Raw genomic sequence first — 21000 nt, 5'->3', positions numbered from 1 at the left:
AAAACCCAATCGCACAAAAGATACATATCCACTTCTTAATTTCCGGTGTAAAATAGATTTTTACGAACTTGAATCGGCAATTTATCGGTCAAAGTGTTTCTAAAGACTATCTTATCTGTTTGTGAATCTTATCTTTGGAGAACGGACACCCTGGAGTAGTTTCTAAAGAAACTTATCAAGGGGTTGTTAAAAAGACACTGAATGGTTTGCTGAAGACTTGTGGGAAAAACGAATAAGTATTTTTATAAACTCAGTAGTTTAGAGAGATTCAAAAAGTATATATTTACAGAAATAATAAGTATTTTTTTTATTATTATTCACTAACGACATCGTTTACAATATACATCTTTGAAGATTTTAAAGCAAAAATATTCATGTGTTAGAAAGCCTAGCTCTTCTATCGTTTTTTATTACTAGTAATAAAATTACATTGTCAGTAAAATGTAGTATATATAAATCTGAAGTTATATGTATCGAATCCGAAAGTAAGTAAACACTAATACCAAAAACAATAGGATAAATATAATGATTTAAATATGTAGTTTTATTTTTTTATAATGGTCTCAAACTGAGTAACCTTTTTATGTGTTAATACTATCAGTCTCATTTTTATTTAACATAATAAACTCACATTAGTTCTGGTGAAAACATCGGTTCGATCAATATACAGAGTTAAATCCTTAGCTTTATCGATCATAAAGAAAAACAAACAGATTTGTATAGTAATACAGATTATATTTGTCAAGTGTATGTCAATCGCCGCCCTAACAACTAAGCCAGTGGTCTGGTCAATATAAGCCGCCCTGGTGATTGCGTTTAATACTGGCTTTGGGCGGATTACCCGCCCTAGCCGCCCGCTGTAAAAGGTTGATTATTTCTCGCTTTGTACTTCGTTTCATTACAGATTTATTATAATAACTACATTATAACCTAAAATTAAATTATTCGATATCTCTTCAAGAGATCATTCTCATGTCAGTGGACGCGATCATATTTATATATTCGTAGATGATATTTTTCATTACCCTTGAATAAATTCATTTAATTATGAATTTGTATAGCTTTGTTCGTCACGACAATAATAAAAAAGTGTGTTGAAATCAAAAGACATTCTATTCTCATGTCATTCTCTATCGTTCAAATATCATTCGCGTTCGAAATACGAATTTGAATGAGAGCAACAAACATTCAAATGCACTGAACGTTTGAATATTTTAAACAGAAATAAGTTCTCTTCTAGGTCATTGACAGTTTTCGGCGTGATTGTGAAACGGTGTGCACTAATTCGTTTATTTTCATTCTGGATAACTCAACAATTGCTCACATTACATATTAGGTCATACATTTTAAAATCATCCGAGTGGTCGAGCAGGTAAATATGTACTAATCTATCAAAGGATTGGCCAATCTGTTTACTGAGTGAACAGGCACGTGAGGGTGCTAAGGGTGGGTACCTAAGGGCTAGTGTCCAAACATTGCCAAATAACCACCCTCGGTATTATTCCGGGCAAGTTATCGCGTAATCGACAAAAACAATAGGCTGTGGTCATCAACGCATGCGCACACGGATGTATAGTATAAATACTAGATGTGATAAATGTATTTGGTGGACAAATCATGATTTATCTGGTGCCTTCATAAATTTGCAGTTTTATGCTGAAATATTCACAAATTCTCCTATAATCTTGCAAAATGCACTCCATTTTGCAAGATTATAGGAGAATTTGATTTCGATTAATTTTGGTGGACGCTGATAGAAAATCATAATATAAAGAACTTTGGGTAATTTTTTATCTCGAAATTCTCACGGAAGTCTAGCCCTGGGGCGCATTTAGTAAATCAGTGTACTATAAGATTTTGCCGAATGTAGTAGACTCTCAATATAAAACGCTCGTTATATATGTATTGTATAATATCACACTCGTTCACTAAAAACATTCTCCATTATTCGAGGTGTGTTCGATAGTGTATTGGCTGAATGGCTGAGGGCGTATTAGTTGGAGGGCCAAATGGCCGGACAAAGTTAAAATCAAACTAAATTTCGAAACTATTCTTTCACAGGCACTTTTTCACGTCATACTCACACATTTAGACATATTTTAGATGTGTAATCCGCGAGCCACATCCAGAGAGACTACAGCTGTAGTGTAACTATCTCATATACACAGTATACACGATTACACGCCCCGCTTTGATCTCCAATTAGAGGCGCATTTGGGGTAGCGCGGAATTGCGGGGTGTCTTTGTGCACACCCTCTTTTGGCGATCATTTCATTATTTTTTAGTACCCAGGTTGATGCGGATGAATTAATTACCACGCCTAGTAAATTATTTTTGAAATAATACATTTTTAATGACAACCTTACATGTATTTATTTTATTTAATTTTCTAATAACTTTGATTCAAAATTAGAATGTTTTCTTCCGATAGCCTTTCCATGCATTGTAATGTCACAACATGAGTTCAATGTGCGTCAATCCTAACTAATATTATAAATGCGAAAGTAAGCTTGTTTTTTTACCTCTTCACGCTTTACCTGCTCAACAAATTTTGCATACTTGCTTGAAGTACGGTGAAGGTGAAGTAGGAGACCTTTCATCCTGGAAAAATAAATGTTCCCGTGGGAAACCCACGCGGGCGAAGTCGCGGGCAAAAGCTAGTGAAATTAATTTAAATTATATTTACGTAATTTGTACGCAATTGTCAAAGTCAGAACTCCGCGAAAAATTGTCCCAACAATTTGAGTTATCACCAATTCATTTCCCACGTTACAATTTCACATTTAACACCAAAAACAAGCCGCTACACAACAGAGTCAATTTTCTTTGATCGTTGTTAAGGAATGCGTATCAATCTACGGAGATGTTGCACCTCAAATGAAGTGTAATTTTTGTGTACACACAAAGATACACGGCCAATGGGAAGCATTTAGCGGCACGACCCGAAACCTCATCAGAAGAAGGCTTGATTTCAACTTCCTCATTGAGTAACACAAAAATTGGAATAACCGTCGTCTCTTTGAAATGAAATCGAATTCGAAATTATTGTGATATTGTTCTCATCTAGTTTTATATCCATGATATAATTTATTTTTGTTTGTTTATTCATTCATGACATTTTCTTTATTTATTAAAATTAATTACTCCAAGTAAAAATACAACATATTAATTTCGAACCTACCTAATGCTAAAATATTATATTCTCTTTATATACATACTTTATAACTTTTATGTGTATTGCAAGAGTTACTGTCCCGTATATTATTACATGCAAACGTCAAATATTTTGGTCAGTTCTTAAAATAGCGTCAATGCCTTAATAATAAGCTTTCGATCAAATTGTCTACAAATGTTTTACCTTTACCTTTTTATAATTCGACAATATAATAGTTTAATTTGACTTACTCCAAGATTTAATAAGACATCACTAATAGATATCTATAATGCACTAGTGTTATACTCGATGCTATAATGTATGTAAATACATGATCTTGCCTATAAACAGAATTATAATAAACTAGTTGCGTCTCGGGGCTTCGCTCCCGTGGGAATTTCGGGATAAAAAGTAATGAAATATAGGTACATAGGTAGGATCGAATAAAGTTTAAAATAACCAGAATATAAACTATATTTTCATTAAATTATAAAATAACATACAATTTTTTTTTTGCTATGGCCATTGAGGCAAGGTGCCTACACATCATCAAAATTGCATTTTAACCTAAATAAATGATATTAATTAGTTTTGACATGAAAAGTATCCAATTTGTGGTGAAATAGGTAATTGTGCAACACGAACTGCGATTTGGTAAGGACTCGCTTTCACCTCTCAGCAAGTTAAGATAGTCTTCCATTAGCCGAACTTACATTAGTTTCGTCACTGGTCAAGTGGTCACCGTATCAATGCGGCATTGTTGCCGGCCAACGCCCCGGCCACTTTGTGTTGTTTGACTTTATATCCTGTGGCCCAAGTGGGCAAAGCAAGCGAGCAAGTTTATTAGCTTCCCCAGTAATCATCGAGCTATATGTTACTCATAAAAATTACTTGATTAAAATTAATCTTATGCAAGAAACAAATAATAAATAGAAAAAGTAAGTGCAAAAAAAATTAATATTTTTGATTGATTCCATATTTTAAAATCATAATTAATTATTTGGTTTCATGGAATTTCGTAAGGTGTTTTGTCAGCTTTATTTAATACAAAGCACAAGTAAATTAACTAATTAATAGCACTAAAGGCTGAATTCAGATTTTTTAATTCTGAATATAAAATTTTAATCTGATTTGCTGTAGAAGAAATAATTAAAATTGTCATTGTCAAAATACGCTCTTTAGACCCTGTTGATACTATAGATAAATACTGCAAATATACTACTAGGAAGTAAGTTGTCGGAGTAAGTTACGTAAGTACATGATATAGTATTATTTCTTTTACGCCCAAGCTTACTTTAGTAGGTAGTTTTTTTTAGGTAGTTTAACTAAAAAAAAAAAAAAGTTTACTTTATGTAAAAAAATATTAACTAAATCCTACTCAAGAGGCATAGCAAGAGCAACAAGAAGGTTTAATAACAAAGATAAAAACTTATTTCTAATAAGCAGACTGTAGTTTAACTCCATCCAGTATAGTAATACATAGTATTTTTGCCGTATAGCAGTTATTTACTGCTGTATATATTTAAAATCGCTCCCGTTTGTAACTTGTGCTGTGCACTGGCAACATTTGTTTACCTCATTACTACAGCTCGGGTTAAAACTGTGTTACGTACGAGAATCGAACCCACACCTGCCGCCTCCGCTCCTGCATTCAACACTTAATTACTCATTGTAACTTCATTTTGTTTCCAAAATAACTATTTTCAACAAAACTTTACGAAAATCTTTAAAAGAAAACTTTACGGAAATAAAAAAAAGAATTTATATATATCTACTAGCGGCCCGCGATGAAAATCCGTGCTGTATTTTTGACTTTATCGCGCTCGACGGATCAGAGGACTTTGTTTTATAATATGTCCATACATATTAAAAGGATGGGTTTAGTCAAGTTACCCCACGTAGATCTAATTGCATGCGTTTCAATTCAAGTAAATTCAAATGTAAAGCTATGAAGATATCGATTCTAGAATTAACAGAAGCACTTTTGAAGTTTATTTCTAATGAAAATTAATAAAAAAAAATCTATAGACGCCTTTTTGGCACGTAGTTTACAGCCGTTTTTATTTAAAACCTTACAATTTATCACTAACGGAAAACAGCTACTGGAAAACGTTTATTATAACTACTTATTATCGATGTGGCGGCGTATTGAAAAGAGGTCGACTTATCGATGTGTTTCGTGCTAATAGATACGCGCTTTACGATCACCACGTCCTAACTGAAAAATATATGTTACAAGGCATGCAAGGCGCGATGCGGCTATCAAACGAACAGTCTGTCAACAAAGTGAAGGAAATAAATAAGGGCACTGTCTCTGGGTGTTTATCAACAAATCTTGACCATACTATTTGGTACTGCAATGGCAAAAAAATTTAGTAGGTATGTCAAAAATCTATATTTTTCAATTTCTTTCCAGATGTTTTTGTCTTGTTTGTGGCATGTGCTGTCGCGAAATCTTTCATACTTTCATAGCACTGCACGGCGTTGTAGAGCGTGCCGCAGCTCGGTTAGCACGCTGGGTTAGAGGGTTTACATTGTACGAATGGAATGACAGGAAACCTTGTATACTTTGTCGTATTGCTATTAAGATGATAGTTATATTTGTTGAACAGAATGGAGGTTTAATGGCTCCATGGAATAGTAAAGGTGATATTAAATGCGATGTTTCAATGTAATTTTTGCGATCGTTATTTATGTTTATTATCCGGTATTTCCGACAAAGGGTTCAGCATACTTTTATTTGTACGCAGTAAATGTAGGCATATCGTACTATTTATGGTTTTATTACAGTCCAGATATATATCTCTGTCGATAGTCAAGGTTAAATTTTAATATACTTTAACTCTAATGCTGGGTCCACACTATCGCGGAACTTGGTGGATTCGGCATAAATTGCTGGTTTTCGTTGTGGTACATGAAAGCACTCATGCAAACTACGCAATGCTCGTGTGCATTCACGTCGATAACTGTCAGAATTCGGCGATTGCGTGGCCGGCATAATAATTACTACTTTATCCGGGCTCAGTGACCCAAAATTGGTCTTGGCTTCCAACACAAGAACACGCCAATGTCTCCGTTCGCCAACTTCAAACACTAATACAAATTCTAAATACGATCTAAGTTTACAACTCCGCATAATTTCACGAACTGAAGTGTCCAACTTGTCCACAAGTTGCACATTAAATAACCTCAAAGACGAGCAAACCCGAGTGCACAACTAACGTATTACCCCGACGCCTCAAGACAATTTGAAATTACTTGCAATAATTCATCCCAGTAATATAAGGGTGTATTTATAAACGAGAAGACTGGGCGAAATAGTAACAACATGGGGTTAGTGTAGCTTTTTGTTCTGCAGTAGAGCGCGCTATTAATTCAAGGTGAGAAACAATGACTTGAAGTCTATTGCCGAGTAAATAAAAGTGCTTCAAGTCGGGTTTAAATTATGTAACGTAATTAAAGTGTAAAAATTAAAATAGTGTAAATAGCCAGGTCTGGACTTAATGAGATGCTTCGCATTTGCTGAATGCTTTTCTATCTCGGCGCTTTATTTTAGAGTTTTAGCTTGTGTTTTTTCCTGCAACGTAGTTTTTCACTAAGGGTATGTGCTTATAGCTGCGACGCTCTGATTGAAGAAAGAATTAGGAAAACACAGATGATAAAGGTAGGAGTTCAGTAGGCGGCGTCTATATAGCTTGAGGCATCAGTACATGGTACCTTGCCCAAAAGCTTCATGCCTACGTAATATACTATCAGCAAAGAGTTCGTTAAATTTTTGTGGTTTCGACGTACATTGCTGGTTATTCCTTGTGTAAATAAAAGCTTCCATACAAACTGCGCAATGTTCGTTCATTCTCAGCATCTGTCTGATTTCGGCAACAGCCTGTAGCCGAGGAGGCATCAGCGTTTGCATCGCGAGGCTATGCCGCCCAGTCATGCGCGCGCTCTATAGTTATTAGTCACACAGTAACAATATTTATGGAAACTTCATAGATTTACACTTATTGCGTTTGTTAAATTACACGTACAATGTATTGCAGCGAGGTTGCGACCTTAGTTATTGAGATTGCTCATTCTTATTGGTTACAGATCAAAGTATTTACAATGCTGTGGTAGAAGATAGCGTTCATTTTGATTTACGTAAAACTTATATTCTTATTAACCATTATTGGCGCAAAGGGCAGATTGTGTTGTTACTTATTCGTATGTTAACGTCACATTCGATTCATAAAGTTTAAACTATTGCACGTTACATAACAATAATGATTTTTTTGGTGCGCCACACAAAGTAATCAAAGAAATTTCATTTCATATTTACTTATAGCTACAAAATCGCCCTCCGCATCTGTTACTAAGCTTGCTTCTTTTTATTACGGATTTTGATGTAGTTTTCACTGTTATTTAGACTATATATTACTTATTCCCGAAGGTTTACACATACATAATTGACACCGTGCGAAGCCTGGCTAGGACGCTAGTATCAAATAGATTGGAATAATTGAAAGTACATTTTGTATAAATAGGTCGAATCATCATTCGAGGTACATTGTGGCTATAAGCAAATCGGATCGTCCCAACACAATAGCCTATCAAAGTCGGTATGTTATTTATAATATAAAGAATAATAAAGTTTTTAAAGCCTTGTCCTATATGGCGGTAATTCAATCAATTTGATTTATTATTCGTGATACATCATCGGTCGGATATGACTGTGGTTTGGGTTTGATTGCATTTTTTTATTTCAAATTATGGCATGAAAGCTGATTTTGAAACTAAAAGGAAACAACAGTTGAGATTTTAAATATACTTTTTAATACATAGTTTATACTTTTTTACACATTTTCAAATTGTATCAGCTATTTCCATCCCTTTAAGTTTTTATTTTAAAAACAAATTTATACATTATTTGTTCGCTGTTTTTATGCAAATTTGCACATAGAACCTCTCTGGAAAATTTAAACTGTCAACATTCAGCGATTTCGTCTCGACAGCGAATTCAGCGACAGAAATCGCTGAATTCCAAATAGAAATACAGCGTCCAATTTTATTTAAAATACTAAAAATTTCACAATAATTCAAACAAACAGTATTTGCAAATACACTACACTTCGGTTAAGGTCATATTGATAAAGCAACTTAAATAACATCCTATGCAATTCATTCGATGACATCGCAATGCAGCGATTGGTGTTTATAAGTCGTGAAATCTGCTATGTAGTCGTAAAATCGAATATAAACCTAACGAGTTACTTTGTTTGCTATCAAGGTTTCGGCATTTGTATTACTGAGATATACAATCATATTGTAGATATTGTACAGTCTGTCAAGAAAGTGAATAAAATGGATTTTTGATGAGCTACATTTTTTGCCATTGCAATATTAAAAAGTCAATAGTAATAAACACACAGTGACAGGAGACAACGCTCCCATTTGATTTTTTCACTTTCATGACTGAACTTTAAAAATGTAATTAGACCTGCGATAACTTAACTATGCAACTAGAAGAGCTGCTCTGGAATTGTCACCTAAGTTTGATTTTAACTGGATTCTGAATTTTTTCATCACAATAATTGTTAATGACATTCGACAAAACAATGCAATCGGATTTCAATTAGCGTGGTAGGAAAGCAATGGAACTGAACTCCTAATCGCATATCGTAATATCACACGGTATTTTATTTTTTATACGATAGTTAATTATTTTTGCGCACAAAACCGGGGACCGTACACAAACTGATTCATTCCAAGACGTTCACACATTAAAACTGAATTAATTCAGTTGTCTCAGAAACATTACCATCATAGGGGCGCAACGGTCACTCGGTGTGAACGCTTCCTGGTCGAATTATTATGAAATGACAGAAATTATCATAACAGGCTGTCGCGTCGCCCACTGGCCCATTTGAATCGCAAAACGACAATAAGCCGTAATCCCCATTGTACACCGCCAATTACGCGCTCTCCCCTTCTGCGTGAACAGGCAAATATTGTGGAAATATGACAATAATAGTGACGCAATCCGTTTATACAAAATAATCTGTACAGAATAAAAATGTCAACGGAAAATTATTTCTGGTACAAAAGTCTTCTATAACATGTTTTTGTTGTATTATTTCACCACATATTTACATTGAATTTGGAATGAAATTATGTACAGTATACGTATAGTACGTTGAATGAGAATAAAATTGAATTCAACTATGAATTTACAACAAAAAAAAACAATAGGTAATTTTATAAATCGATTATTCTTTAATTTTGTCTAATAATACACAACATAGTTTTAGTAACATTTTAACTAATTTGCTTACTTAAATGAATGAAAATTTAAGAAGAATAATATACAAACATACGCAGCACGCTTCATCAATATATAAAATAAAATCCAAATATTTATTTTATTACAGTTATCAGACGAGTAATAATGATCTCATTTTATGCAAGGAAACAATTACAAGAAAATATCATTTTCGTGTCAACGAAAGGTCATCCTGCATTAGCCCCATCGCATCGCTGAAACAAAATAGCAAGATTACAGAAAACTTCCTTCGTATTCGTGGTTGATCACCATTTTATTTACATAATGATCGTTACCCAACTAGACGGGATAGACTAACTATAACTTTATTTCACCATTATAGAAGAATCGTAGGGTATAACTAGGTATTATAAAATATAAATGAGCTCAATGGCGGACTTATGGCAAATGCAATTTTTTAGACCACCAATATCGCACCCAGTACCTGGGTTGTCAAAGTACCCTGAAAATTCTCAAAATACATATATGGAGGAAGACAGTCTGTAGGACCTTATTACAAAAGAGATCTAGAAGCTGAATTTATTGATCCAAAATAGTCTCGTGCACTTTACGAGTGTGACGTGACTTCAAAAGATAGGTAGGCTATTGTTTTCCTCATTTTAGCGCATGCTCGGTTGTTTCCTCAACATTTTTATGCGTTTTTTTTCACTTCATCTTCTGATAATCCTCAACGAGAGGCCTAACCACATTTTGAGTTTGTCTTTAACACAGGACCAGGCGACTTGTTCCCCACGTAAAATGAATGCAGCACTCCTGGAGTAATGTACAAAACATTGTAAATGTATCACGGATGATATTTAAACATCTGTTCTGTCCTTACTTTATGGCTAATAGCGGCGAGAGGGCTATACAGCTCTGCATCAATCTTCTCGATCGTCACTGTCGACTTCGCCTCGGCCGGCCCCTCGATTAATCCCGAGCGTTTCCGATTAGCGCCGGAGACTACGAAAAAACAAATGTTCCAATTATGAAAATCGAAGCTCTTTTGTTTGCCTACTCCATCATTCGATAATAAATATAATCATAAATTTCCTGTATAAAAGTCGTGTTGAATGCACACTTGTAATTTCTGTCTTAGCTTTATTGAGTTTGGATATTTCTTACTGAGTAGGTATATTTGTTTTGATAAAACCCTAATTTGTGCTAATAATGACGAATTTAAGTGGGTTACGTCCGAATATGGAGGTGGTCAACGAGAGGATTTCCTGTCGAAATGAATAATCCACAGACAGACAAACAAGAATTCGTCGAGTAAATATGTGCAGACGCGCGAGGCGCCATTCTATTGAAATTGACGAGGTTTTCCCAATTAAGCGATGAGACGTCAAAAACATTTTTTTTGGTAATGTAAATGTAAATTTGAGTATGATTAAGTGCTATTTGCCTCATATAAGAACTTATTGCCTAGCTACAGTATTACGTATGTTTATACAATTTCTTTTTACTAACTTTTATTAAACTTGCATTGTATGTTCGGATGGAATTTTGTAACTCAATTTTGAAGCAGATATCTTCAAGCGATGAAGCTGAAATTTTGTTAACACGTTTATTTTTTTTGACAATGCATTATTATTATATGCATGACCAGAAGGAACTATTCCTGGGCTCCAGACGAGGGAACTCATTAACGATTTACTGCACGGACATGATTTAAAATTTTAAATGCAATAAAATCTCTATGGCAACCATACAAGCTAGTGTCATTTTAGTTTAAAAAAACTTATTTGCGATAACTGAAACGTGGTTACTGCCGATAAACAAATTTAGGATAAAAAGTGTGAGGTTACTAGAGTTGGCGTGAAAGTAAAATAATGATCCATCCATCCATCAATAAATTGTTAAGGTCAACTGGACCGCAACCTACCTAAAAGTTCACACAAATCAACTTACAAAATTTCATTGGAAATTCGCCTCTATTACCGCCATTATAGTGGTCAATGCGGTTAACTTGACGGCATGATGAATATGTAACCCAGTGTCTTAGGTGAGCGGCATAACGCAGCAAAATGCGATGCGACACTGCACGTATGTATGTAATATATATTTTACTACTGAGCAAGAAAATAGGGTATCAACCCACCTGTGGAAAATGGTCACCTATAGACTGCTATAGACGCCTACAACAAGAGGTGTTAGGGGTCATACGCGCTTTGCCGGCCAGGAATTAAACTTTTCACGCCGTATAATGAGTAATTTTGACAATGAAAACCAAAAAGAAATGCATATATGCATTGCGCCGGTTCGTGTTGGTTTTTCGCTTTTATCGCTCATCTAGGACGTCAAGTGAGCGATGTATTTCGCACGATGTGACCCAAACTGACTTTTACAGCTCAGTAAATATATTAGACGGAACCGGAAGTGTCAAATGGCGTTTCGTTGTCTGTCCACGGCCCGTTCCTCGTAGTGCTAAGTGCGTCGATGTAATTGTCCCGCCAATGCAAATGTTTGAACTGAATTCTAATTATGGACACGCTCTCGTATTCTCGCATATTCCCATGGTGTGTCCCATTTTGTGACAACAGTTAGCATTTAGATAACAATGAAGTGTTTTGCCCGATGATTGAAATACGTGAGAGGTCAAGATTAAAATCGGGTTAAGTATTTTAAAAATTGTATATAGAAGTAGGGTGTTTTTTATAAATATGACATTACCCTAAGGATTATATTTCCCAATCTTTATACAAAAAATTTTCAATTCATACAGCATGTCAATGTTTGAATTTGTCGGCGCCTCACTTTCCAAACCCGACTAGACTAATACTTTGTTTAACGGATTTCCTTGTTGACATTGCGATGTCAGCTTTGATTGTGGACTCACGTCGATTAAATGATCTGGCATAAATCGCTTATGCTGCTTTCGTGTCTGCTTTAGACTACACAGTTGGAGAAGTAAACAGAATAGCTTGTTAGATAATGGCTCTTGAAGAATTTTGATACAGATATCAGTACATATGGAATATTGTGCCAATAAGTGAAGACAAAGTTAAACAGATTTTTTTCAGCTTTTGATGGTCTTTATTTACACATAAAAAGACATAAAATAAAATATTAGGTAATAGTACATTTTTTTACAGATAAATTAATATACTCTGCCGGTCTACTGGCAAAAACACCTATTTCCAAAATTTAAATTTTTCACGTCTTAAATGTTTTTATTTTGTATTTTTTTTATACGTCGAAATGTGACGTGTATATGTTGATTCAAATTAACATATTAATATTACAAGACGGAAGCGATCTAACGGTGACAACCACGTGAGCCCGCATGTCGGCAGACATAGCTAGTGCATTTAGAGGTAGTAAAACATGGCCACTCATGAATAATTGGCGATAGCGGAATTAATAATATTAAGTGGTTCAACTCAAGCGTAGAACCGACCAACGCTCGTGATCAATAATTTTGAGTTTTAGGTGTAACATAAAAATAACTAGATGTTGTCCGCGCGGCTCCTCTCATGGCAGAAATAATCATGTGTTTTTTTTTATACAAACTTTGGTGGGCCAATATGAGGATATGGGGCCATTAAAATACTTTAGGGGTTGATTTTTAAAAAAGAAAAGTATGTTATATCTCTGGTAAATTTTTTATCAAAAGCGGTATAGCCGTGAAAGCTTGACAAATAGACAGACACATATTTATAATATTAATGGATATGTGCGATTCCAGGTAGTCCAATATTCTGCTATAAGTATTCCAATAACTGTAATTCTATCGTAATTCATCTACAAAAAGTATACGATCTATAATATCATAGTATAGACGGTAGGCATATGGAATATATTTTTCCTTCAAGTCGACATACGTTTTCCTTTTAACATAAGTACCTATGCGACTGGAAAATCTACTTACATGTCACTCATAATTGCAAAGATATAGTGGCAACTACCGCCGCAGATAGCGTGCAGTAATGTGCAATGAGCATGTATCACTTAGTGATAAGTGATAACAGTTCCGCTCGATTGGACGGGGAAATAGAAGGACTATATGCGATATAATACGACTTCTTAATCATATGTGTTGTGTTCATTGAAATGTGACAATTGTACTTTTTTAGCTGCAAATATTCAATTTGTTAGAAACTTAATTTACAAGTTTAATTAACGCAAGGTGAGAGTTGTAAACTGCTATAGCTCTCGGAATAACAGAGTAGATATGGCTGAGATTTCTAAATCAAATCTCCTGAAGACTAGATGTATTCTTATACATGCGAATATTACTAATATTATACATGCGAATGTCTGTCTGTCTGTTCCGCTTTCACGACTAAACCGCTGTATCGATTTTGACAAAATTTGGTACGCATGTAGTTAAAGACTATTTTTATATAAAAGTATCAATATCTATTTGGCTCTCAGAAAGCTACATACCTACATACCTATTCAAAATATTAACCCAATGTTAATTTATATATTTTAATTGTTACAGTTATACGAAATCAGCGACGACCCACAAAGGAAAGAGTTTCTCGACGATCTGTTCTCATTCATGCAAAAACGAGGTAAGTCCATTTTCCCACATTTAGATCCGACATTATTAAACATGCATAGATTAATCCTCTGTAACAATTGATGTTTCTTGTAATTTATCATGGGTCTAAATGCTCCATTCACGATCATCGAAATGATACAATACGTCCAATATAAATAGACATTTAAGCTGTAACAAATAGCTTTGAGACTGAGCTCTCCGTCGTTTGGAGCTTCGATAGGAATCAGATATAAGTTAAATCAGTCATTGGTTGTATAAACGATTTTATATTGTGGAGATCGGTGGTCAAGTGATAAGATCTGAATGATTGACGACTCTGGGCCGTTGTAGTAGAACTGTGAGCTATTAATGAAAGCAATAGAAGCTTGAGATATTAGTGAAACATCACATGCAATAGCTGTTTATTATGGATATGTTTCAAGGCTCAAGGTAAGTGAATACATGTCATATCGAAATTAAAAATAAATATTGTCAAAGATTGAATTTAAAATCGATTTGTTGTGGTGATTACGTGAAGCACGCTTACACATTAATCTCAGTTATTAATTAAGGCTATAGAACTGTTACGTACAGAACGAGTGTGGGAATTCGCCATATGGGCTTTATCCATAAAGATAATCATTATATTTTAAATATCATAATAGAAATAATTAAGCAGGAGAACTCCAATCGCCTCCAGCGTGATTGTGGGCGAGTGATTGATAACTCTGCCTCCGTCTCGCTTTTAATTGTGCACTTGCATATAGTCTGTCTCTCTCTGGCATTAATTGATCTTTGTTGTAAATGGCGCCATCACTGTCGTTGGATCATGTTGATATCTCCCGCTTGTTTGTTGTGGAATCAATATTGTTGTTATTTTAATATTGTTAAACTGTAAATGATTGAACAATTGTTGGTTTGGTCAGTCTTAAATTTTAATCTGCTTTGTTAAAAAAATAACTCTTCTAAGGTAATTTTTTTTAGTAGTAAGGATTCAGTGAACAATTTCTTGTATCGTGTTGTCTATACATCAACTATGCGTTGAGGTAACTCAACAAAAAAATAGCCAAACACTTTCTTAATAATAATTGGCAAATGTAATTTACGATGGACGATTAATGATACTTAAGATTAACGTCTACGTTGTTATATTTAATAGGTACTATTTTGATGAATTTATACTTATAATACTTTATCTAAGCTTATATTATATAAGTCGTTTTTATTAAATATTTATTTATGCTTCTTTCTATTGCGATTACATACACATATTTTTATTATTTAAATAAATAGTAAACACATAAATGATATGTAGATATGTATACCGATAGATAGACATTGCTGTTACGTTTTTATAGTATGTTTACGCTATATTTATTGAATAAAATTAGCCTTTTTCATTAGGACTATTATTATTAATTTAGCAGATGTAACTTCAGGTGGCACATCTAAATGCTGTCATCCAATTCCAAACGCAATAGTTTGTCCAGCCGACTATTATCGTCAGGGTAATTACACTTTAACAACTAGTTATAATAAAATATTGTTTAAAGAATTCCAAGATCAATTATTAAAACGGTTTGGTGTCCATCATATCTTCACTCAATTAATGTCAGTGAGAATTTTAAGAAGATCGATGACAAGTGAAATCTTATATTTATTAATTGAGAAGAGAATTAAGAAAAATAATGATGTGTTTAGTTTTAATATTCGGAGCTGATTTTCATTTTTTGATAAAGAATATTAATTAATTTTACTCTTTTTTTTAACAAATAATTAGCGAAATGTGATTTACTTTTTTAAATAAAAACTCATAAAACAATAGTGCCAATTAATTTATATTGTAGGTGTGCGTTTTGTTTCTCGATATTGTAACTGGCGGCCAGTGAGCACACGTTGAGAGTATCACACCCCGCCATCGCAACAGGCTGCTTATCTTGTTGGAATAAATTATTATTCAATTTATCACGACCAACGTAACCAATAAACTTCTGGTCGTTATTACGCGCAATGCGATAACAGCCAGAACTAATCGCCATTCGTTTGATTTCCAAACAAGATTAGATTCAATTAAAAAATAATAAAACTTATTTATATCCCTTGCATCACAGCGAATTTGCTCAAGTCGTAGCATTTGACAAAAACATTCGACTGTGGTATTTGAATGCCTCAGGGCATCTTAAATTAGTAGAATTAATTTATTCGACCCAGGCTAATCTCGCATATGTGCCTCCATCACTCCGACTGATCTCCTCGTATTAATAATGTTTTATCATTTATTATTGCTCATGAGTAATGAAAGTTAGCCCGCCACGCCCCGCGCCTTCTCTGCACTCTGTCTTCGTCTTGTGTTTGAAAAAAGAAATTAAAAACGATGTTTTTTTCTTCTTTATTAAACTCCGACGTTTAATTTAATGCCAGCGACAAACGATTATGTAAATGATGATCAAAATATTGCTAGCATGGTGGGTGTTCCTGAATCGATTAAGTTTTTGACGTTTATTTGACGATGCGCTCGCGATTTTTTTCAATCTATCAATTTTGCTATTATATTATATTATATTATATTATATTATTATTATATATACCTCACTAACATCACTCGTATTTCGACACAAGTTACAAATTAAATCGACGAAGTTCTTTTTTTGAATGGCTGCTAATATATCTTTTCATTGGCTATAATGATGACGATGTTTACTTTTATTTTTCGTGTCCAAGATATTATCCCGAGATCCTTAGTCAATGAGCATGTTATTGAGGGTGGTGCGGGCGGAGGTCGCGGGGGGTACGGCGTGTAACCACGTGGCCAGCTCGTTAGCAGCTGATTGATCGGCCATCGGCCTTCTGACTCACCTACAGGGTGACGTTGAATTGTGGCGCCAACTCTCTGGGTCACGAATTTGAATTTCGAACGTGCAATCGCGCAATATGATCGTATCTTTATATATTATTTTAAATCTTTTGATTTTTTTATTATTGAAAATCATTTATAAGGATTTTTTAAATTTTCTTTTATAAAAAAAATTGTAATACTTTTGTCAATTTAAAGTTTAAAAAAATATTTTTTTGCTGAAATTATACCTATAAAAACTAAGAAGAACCATTATAAGAAGACCATTATAAGAAGTTCCATAAGCGCATTTCAATCACCATGTATATACACACCTATTGTTTCACTTGTTAATAGCGAGTGTGGTATAACTAATAACATCTCATTCGGATTCATTTCCCGTGATTAATTATCTGTTTAATCGATATAAGATGTTGTGCCAACAGCCTTCTCAAGTTTCTGATGACTGCACATCCAAAATTCAACTTTGAAATTATATTATTGAGGTATAATTTTGTGTGGTGCAAGGCTGATGATAGATTAGCTTAAAGAGTTGATCTATCAAATTTTTTTCGTCTCATTGAAGCCTTTGTTGGGATTTTAATTGGTGTCTTAAACTCGCCTGTAGTTAATTCGATTTTGACTCGAGTCCAGTCATTTGTTTTCCACAGTCTTGGACTAATGTAAACTTGATTGATTAGATAAGACATCGATTCGGGGCGGGGCGCGCTGTAGATTTAATTGTACGGCGAAAATCTTTTGTTATTACAATTTTAATTAGATTTTTTTGGTTATTTCTCTATTTTGAGCAATTATTTCGTGTCAAATTAAAGCAATTTTTTTGCCGTAATTTTTATGTAGTTTAATACTGATTAAAAATCTTCGATTCAAAGCATGAGCTACATGTAATGCAAATACATTTAAAAAAAAAAATTCTGTAAATTTTTTTTCCTGACTATTGTTTTGAAATTAGTGCGTTGAATTCAATAAAATATTCAATAAAATTCATAAGATCTGAACGGTCATAAATATATTCTGAACTTCTCTAACAGTTTCAATCGGTGTATATCCTGTTTTCGTGGTAAAGAAATCTTTACGTCTATAGAATAATAACATGGGAGTCAATGAAGTGGTAAGTGGTGTGGGGATTCCATTACTGCTTTATTCGTCGTAATTATTACTCCGATTATAGTCCGGCTGTGACGTTTATTTACCAAAACGTTCGAATGGAATTTCTATAAATTAAATTAACAGCAATGAGTGTCTATTATTGCCGGGTAAAGCTAACAGTAATGTCGCTCTGTTTTAAATAACTCAGGATTGATGATGCGAGCTGAATAAGGGTGAAGATTGATGACACACCGACAGGCTGAGGCGAATTCCGCATAGCCGTGTTATATGTAATTGTTTTAATTTTGTTTCAAATTTGTTGTAAACTTTTTTTTAATAAAAATTATTAATAAATTATCCGCTTAAACTGGTACCAGCGTGTAGGTGAAGTGACTTCGAAGATTTTGTGCTATGTGTTTCAGATTTTACTCTAAGCATCGATCTAATGTCATTAAAATCTTTACAGTCGTTTGGCGTGATTGAGATTGACATACAGATATTGCATTTGGGATAAGTCCGCCTTTGCGATTATTTATGTATGATTATGTTGTAACTTATGACTCCTTTGTAAATGGTGCAATAAAGTATATTCATCTATGTACATACATACATATATACTTACATTCGTAATTTTAATTTAATATTACTTTAAAAAGTTGTTTTTTTTGTTGAATTTTCCTTTTTATTCTGTCTACAAAATATATTATGTTAGTTCAATATTTCCCTTCCTCATGATAGTGGTGTAATTTATTAACACTTCCTACGCTAAAATATCAATCATACAATGATTAAATTTTTCCGCTCAATTTGCACTACGCTAATAATTGTTTACTTAGTGATTCTTTGAATAAGTACATAGTTTTATAGAATATATTTCATGAGTTGTTAAAGATAAGGAAAACTTTTGAAATAAATACGTATTAGTCATACTTTGTGTTTATACATCGATAGAAGTTATTGGATCTAAATGTTTGACTAGCAGGTACGTCTTAGCTCAGAAAATCTTTATTCATGCATGAATATAGTTTCATACGTTCTATGCCCATTTCATTAAAAATATGGCCGGCATAAAACAAAATGAAAAAAAATATATATCCCGTCTGATTTCCAATAAAACGTTTTGAATGTGGAACGCCCTCGCGCGGCAGTCACAGGTCGCCTCGTAGACATTGTGACGGTCATCTCGCGCCAATAACGGTTTCGCTTGTCACGCTTTCAATGGCAATGTTGCAAGGCATAGGCCGATAGCGTGTATGATGATAAATATTAGAATTATTATTACATTATATTAATATTTAATCGAAGAATGTAGTAAAATTTTTAAACTAACTAAAATTTCTGAACGTTTATACGTTATAGGAACAATATTAAAGAGAGAAATTATGTAGAGCCAAATAATTTTCGTTGTAATATACAAATATTATATTCAACTTATAAGTATCAGCCAAAAGTTTGTCAACTTTGAACTGAAATTAAGATATTTCTATAAAAGATTTATTTAATCAACATTTTGTCTCAACAATCTAGAAAATTCAAAATTTTTGAAACATGATATCTAAAACCAACTTTCACTACATATAAGCATGATCATCGCGGTCAAACTGTTGAGATGCTACTGGTTGGTTTGTTTACCTTTGAACGCTCGTTTTAAAAACAGAACCCATTTTCCAAGTCAAATTAAAAACGTTGACATTCCATTTTACGTGTTCGGTGGCGTTCCAAATACAAATAAAACATCGCTGGCTATAAACGTAAAGAGGTAATAAAAGAAACATCTTTCTGATTTCAACAGATTCCTTTAAGATTATGATCGATTATATTATTTTTGTCGTGTTTTCAGTGTCGTGAAAAATGCTCGAGACATTTCATCGTCGCGGTCTCGCAGCGTATCGGGATCAAACGCGCGTCGGCAGCTGCTTGATTCTTAAACAAATAAAAAATGGAATTAATCAACATTTTTCTAGTGATGGGAAAGATGATAAATATCTTTGGCGACGTCTTCTTATGACTGTGTCACGGAACTTTGCATTCTTTTTGGGAGGCACGTATGGGTCTATCTATCAAATAACTATTTATTTATTGTTTGTTATACAATTTTTCAGCGGAAATAAAACAGTTCACTGATTCACTCTATTCTTAATCAATTGACAAATTTTGTTGAACAAGACAAAAATGAAAAAAGAACTAAATTAATTACTCAAATTAGAGATAGCTCTCGTCTAACTACACCCTACACCCACGAAAGAAAGAACCAAAGTATTTAGCACATGTAATACCATCGTTTTCTATAGTTATGCAATAAAAAATAGTTACTATCCCTATCCAAGTAGTCTATTATACCACAAGTTCGAATTGTATTAGTTCATTGAATCAGGCGCCATTACTTTCAAGACTAACTATGGAATCTATGGATGAAAATCCATAGATTATGAAAACAAGAAAAATCGTGTAAGCGTTTCCATCACTAGCGAAGCAAATTAACATCCGTATTTTCCTACAAAGCGGGCTCAAATTCGAAGCTAATCTTAAACTCAAATTAATATATCAAAGTCCGGACAACATTTTGTTACACATTTTTTATTAATCGCCCACATTTACGACTCTATTAATATGATCTCGAGTTAAATGAATCTTTTGTTCTGTCCTTAATAAATACCTCTTTGATGTCAAAAGAATTTATATCAGATGCCGGCCATTTTGATGTCATATCGTCTCGCGATTTATTTTATTGTCTACAAATTGTAGTTTTGGTTACTTTCATTGCGTGTTAATGAAATCAACATTTTTATATTTTTTTCATTCGAAACTAAGGCGAATGGAATTCAATCTGTTCATATGCCCTTCAAAAATAAAAAAAAAAACTAGGTATGAACATAATTCAGTGAGTAGGTACGGATCTTATAAATACTTAATCGTAGATCAACTTGTCATCTAGCGTCATCAGTCATCTTTATGAAACAAATAATAAATATTTGCATATTGACATTGTCTTTTGTAATTTGACATAAAATATCGCTTAAGTTTTTGTATAAAACATGTTTGACCCACAGACATCGAGTATAAGTTATGCCTATATTCTTATGTGTGTGATTTGACCTCACATTGACATGGATCAG

General features: G+C 33.7%; 1 protein-coding gene across 3 annotated transcripts in view; it reads left to right on the top strand.

The window, feature by feature from the left end:
• Positions 1-21000, top strand: part of retn (retained) — a 117632-nt gene that overhangs the window by 65100 nt on the left and 31532 nt on the right. For all 3 annotated transcript variants that reach the window (XM_053758630.1, XM_053758632.1, XM_053758631.2), the window contains exon 4: positions 13900-13972. In XM_053758630.1, the coding sequence (XP_053614605.1) occupies positions 13900-13972 (73 nt within the window). The remainder of the gene's footprint in view (positions 1-13899; positions 13973-21000) is intronic.

Source organism: Plodia interpunctella, chromosome 18, assembly GCF_027563975.2.
Source record: "Plodia interpunctella isolate USDA-ARS_2022_Savannah chromosome 18, ilPloInte3.2, whole genome shotgun sequence".
NCBI lineage: Eukaryota > Metazoa > Arthropoda > Insecta > Lepidoptera > Pyralidae > Plodia > Plodia interpunctella.
Note: the sequence above shows the minus strand (reverse complement) of the source record. Positions and strands in the feature narration are given on the sequence as shown.